The 4,336-nt window shown below is 39.1% G+C and overlaps 1 protein-coding gene across 3 annotated transcripts; it reads left to right on the top strand.

Annotated features, from left to right (window-relative positions):
• The first annotated feature begins 1,494 nt into the window (after positions 1-1,494).
• Positions 1,495-4,336, top strand: pigp (phosphatidylinositol glycan anchor biosynthesis, class P). 3 transcript variants are annotated; one of them, XM_071338972.1, is made up of 5 exons: positions 1,495-1,526; positions 2,692-2,779; positions 2,966-3,038; positions 3,249-3,367; positions 3,890-4,336. In XM_071338972.1, the coding sequence occupies exons 2-5, from the start codon at positions 2,698-2,700 to the stop codon at positions 4,000-4,002; spliced, it is 387 nt and encodes a 128-aa protein (XP_071195073.1). In that variant the 5' UTR covers positions 1,495-1,526; positions 2,692-2,697; the 3' UTR covers positions 4,003-4,336. The 3 variants fall into 3 exon arrangements, with proteins under 3 accessions (XP_071195073.1, XP_071195071.1, XP_071195072.1); XM_071338970.1 differs by lacking the exon at positions 1,495-1,526 and adding an exon at positions 2,439-2,594; XM_071338971.1 differs by lacking the exon at positions 1,495-1,526 and adding an exon at positions 2,468-2,604.

A 4,336-nucleotide genomic window follows, 5' to 3' on the forward strand; every position in this document is an offset into this window, starting at 1 on the left:
TGGCATTATTATATTTTGGCCATATCGCCCAGCGCTAGAGACAACACACCAATCGGCAATGGGTGATAATGGGAAATTCATGCACATCAGGTTGCTTGATATTCCATGTGACAAATCAGGTTGATGAATGACTCCAATGAAAGCAGCGATTCAAATTTAACACCACCAAACAGGACATTCCGGTTTCCTCTTCTCCTGGGTATGTACCAGGTCAGCAGGGTGTAAATAGATTCCTGAGGAGTTCTTAACCAATGAAGATGGGCACCCTACCCTTTGGCTTCCACAAACACTAAGGAGTATTGTGCCCCATTTCCCAGGCATGAAGAGAACAGTATTGTATTCTTATGAATAATTACCTTACTGCGTGGATACTTCCTTAATAGAAAATAGAGGGGCAAGAAACCATGTTGCTCTAAAAATGGGAGTAAGATATGAGCAAGTGGAAGCAGTGATTATGCATCATATTTGCTTTTTTTTGAGGGGGGGGGGCTGGGGCAAAGGCATGAATTCCACTTACCAAGTTAAACGTATTGCTTATCCAGATCATATGCCTTGTCTGATCTTCTAATAACTGGAAGAGAAAACAAATGACAGCATGAGTCTTCTCAGATTCAACACTGCAATGGTGCCATTTTCATTGTAACAAGGAACTTACACATCCTTTTTCCATCGCTCTGAGGATAGCTTCCAATATTTCAATCCTGTGCAGTCTCTTCAGACTCAAGTCATTGCTGACACTAGAGAAGGAAAGGTGAAATGAGAACTTGAGTCTTAACACACTGTACTAAGGAATAAAGAATGTGTCGCAGGGAGTTAAATTACTCTCAAACGAATTCTTACTTTGAATCTAGGAAGCCCACTTGCACAGCCCAGCGTGTGGTGTTGTGATTCTCTCGACAAAGCAGAATGTGATACCAAAAGGCAGATACATGCATCAACTGTGCCGCTTTCTTTTTCAAAATGACAGGGATTTTATTCCATCGCTCACATTTATCATCTGCCCCAAAAACAGAATTTGAGTTATACAGATGAACATAGTTTCCCCCCCAATCCCATTTGATCCTCAATCGCCACCCCCACTCTGAATGGATATGTTTGTAGTCTCCAACAGTGGAGGATCTGGGTCACATCTGTCCAGCCCCAATATATATTCCCAACCACCACAGTGAGTGTCAGTACTATGAGCAAGCAACTAGCTAGTGTTTGTGTCAGTACTAGATGCGTGTAAGCAACTAGTGTTCTAGCTACTTCTTACCTGGAGGTTGTAAGGCTACAAAGGGACTGTCTTTGGTCTAGAGAAAGAAAAGTTTAGTTAATAATGTAATGTCTAATGACGTATTGCAAACGTTACATGATAACACTAGTAGAGTCCATTTTCAAAATATATCTTATAAGTATTCCCTTCGGTCTTACATTCATATTTAATGACACGTCAACAATCATCCTTTTTACTTACAAATTTCCCCCCGTGTCTGATATCGTCGTAGTCCACAAACTCTGGACCAGAGTCTGAATCTGACATTTTGGTAAGTCTGAAACAAGAATCATGTCATCATGGAGTCGTGACAATACACAGTAGCTAACTAACATTGCATAAGTTAACGTTCGCTAGTTAGTTATATCGACAAGCCAACTAGCCAAGTTAGCTAGCTATTACTCAATGAACATGTAACGTTACCAAGATAACGTACCACAGGTTAATTGACTGCTAAAACGAGCTAACTAACGTTAGCTAAAAGTGACAGTTCCGCCTCTAAATAACTTGTCTAGCTAAGTGCTAACATTACAACAAACTGGGTTAGTTAGCTAACGTTATCTGGTACTGTGCTTCCTACCAGTAGCTAACTAACTATAACGTTAGCTAGATGATAGACAGGATATATACATCCAACTAGTGAACCATTGTCTAACTACAGGGGGGGGGGGGGGCATCAGATTGCCCGGAGCATCGAACCTCACCTTGAAACAAACGTTTGTTAGCTAACTAATTTAGTTTTGTTGGCTCGCTTACTAGCAACTACGCACCGTTCTTTCCTCGCTTTGCCGCGAGACAACATTCAGCTACTTTATCTCGACACCACGACCATTAAGTACACTAGCTACAAAAAATAAATAACGGCCAGTGCACAAAACTTGCCTTTCTTGTTCACTTCCTGAAATTATTTGTAAGTCTGTTTTATGGCTGGCAACATGTTCATTAGGGGAGGCGTTGCTTGCATTTCTAATCCGTTGCTAGTTTCCTAACCACATCACACATACATAAATAAGCAGTCATAAACCCCGCTTATTTCTACAATGTATCTTCTTAAAAAAAAAAAAAATTAAACCTAACCTAACCTTATCCACATTGATAAGCTTATGCCTAACCTTAAATTAAAACCACATTTTTGTTTTAATGAATTTTTACGATATAGCTAGTGGAAGCATTCCTCCTCGCTTACGTTCACATGATAAAGTCACATGACAAAGTTACCAACATCCACTTCCGGAATGTAGCGAAACAAAATAATAAAGATGGTTGGAAGATTCCCTTCCTAGCCCTAAGAAAAAGCGTCACGTCTCTGTATCTTCGAACGAAGCATGCTGATGTTGTGGTGAATATATGTAATCATACATTAGCCTGTTACAACCAATCAATTCAGCTGTGTTATATTTACCTCTATCTCATCTCTCTTTTCTATGTGGATTCAGATTGTCATGGTGGAAAATTCTCCCTCCCCCCTGCCAGAAAGAGCCATCTACGGCTTTGTTCTGTTCCTTGGCTCACAATTTGGCTTCTGTAAGTCCCAGTCATATGTCCTTTGTGTTTAGTCTGTTTAAGGCAATGACTGTTGAAGTTGGGGATTCAATGCCATATGATTATCTGTAGGCTATGTGAAAATGCCAAATGTGCTCTCAAATGTAGTGTCAGTCAGAATTGTTTTATGTACTTTATGTTTTTGACCCATTTCTGCTCCTTCTGCAGTTTTGTATTTGGTGTGGGCCTATGTACCAGATGAATGGCTTCATTCAATAGGGCTTACTTACTGGCCTCAAAAGTAAGTCAATCGAAATGAGACCACTGAACATGTTTATGATTTACCTAACAATCCATATAGAAAAATAATACATCATTATATCAGGTAGAGCTACATAACTGAACTTATTGACAATCTGCTAGTCTTTTTCCTTGATACCTGTATTTTGTGTATTACCCATGATGGTCCTGAGTGAGTTTATTTTTTATATCCCATCTGCTGTCTCTGTAGGTATTGGGCTGTTGCTGTGCCAATCTATCTGCTGGCTGCAGTAGTAGTCTGTATAGTCATGTTGTTTGGGGTGAACATGATTAACACTGCTCCACTCAGCTCAGTGGACAACATAACAGGTAAGCATAAGGCAGCTGGAGACTGACTGTATGGACACAATGTCCATACAGTCAGTTGGAATTACTGTATGTCTGATCTGAAAGTATAATTCATGATAATCTGCATTGTAAGATTTCAGTATACCAGACCTGTGTGAGTCCCGTAAATATTTTCCCTTGACTTTCATGGTTACTTAATTCAGTGATCAGGTTCAACTGGTTCCTCCAGATATCTGGAAAGTTCTACAATCACTCTATTGTTGTGAATTCCTATCTTTGTCCTTGTTTTAAACCAAGAAGTCCCATTTGAGATGAAAATAAAAACATTTTGTAGTGCGTCATGGCCGAGAAAGGAAACTCAACTCCAAAATTGTATATCACAAGACAATTAGACTAACAGATGACAGTATTTACTACCTGAAGTTTTTAGCGCTAAAAGATTTTGTACCATGGATTTGTTTTCTATTAGGTTTTCTAATATCTGTCTCTCTTAGTCTAGTAACCTTCACTGTAACCTATAGCCTACCTTATTGTCTTGAACAGATGTCTATGCCAGAGGTCAGCGGATAGATGACTGCCAGAAGAGGGCCATACCCAGATTAAAGGATGTTTCCATCAGTGAAGTGAACAGAATTTTTTATTTATCACCTCAATGACAACCAGAATTGTCCCAAAGTGAATACGGGACCAGGAAGTATTGCATTACCTCAGTGAGGATGCTGACTAAGAAAATTAACAAATAGCTGATTGATGCAGTGTTTTATATGCACTGCAGAGATAATTGCTTGATGGAAAAGTGTTTTCTCATATGATCTTTATTTAGTATTTGTCAAGAGCTACAGTTGTTTTTCCCCTATTGTAAATGTCTTTAAAATTATTTCCTTTTTTTTAATTGGAATTTTCATTTTGTGGTATAAATGATTTTTTGGTCTGGATTCACAAGTCGTCTGAAAAATAAATCTCAGAAGCTCCTCGAGCGTTCCGTAGAAA

The sequence above is a fragment of the Salvelinus alpinus genome, chromosome 13, assembly GCF_045679555.1.
Source record: "Salvelinus alpinus chromosome 13, SLU_Salpinus.1, whole genome shotgun sequence".
Lineage (NCBI taxonomy): Eukaryota > Metazoa > Chordata > Actinopteri > Salmoniformes > Salmonidae > Salvelinus > Salvelinus alpinus.

What these genes read in the sequence shown, in the direction of transcription:
- pigp (XM_071338970.1), top strand. Translation starts at nt 2,448, where the DNA reads ATGATAAAGTCACATGACAAAGTTACCAACATCCACTTCCGGAATGTA. An exon ending in TGGCTCACAATTTGGCTTCT is followed by an intron (nt 2,780 to 2,965) that starts GTAAGTCCCAGT and finishes CTCCTTCTGCAG; the next exon opens with TTTTGTATTTGGTGTGGGCC. An exon ending in CTTACTTACTGGCCTCAAAA is followed by an intron (nt 3,039 to 3,248) that starts GTAAGTCAATCG and finishes CTGTCTCTGTAG; the next exon opens with GTATTGGGCTGTTGCTGTGC.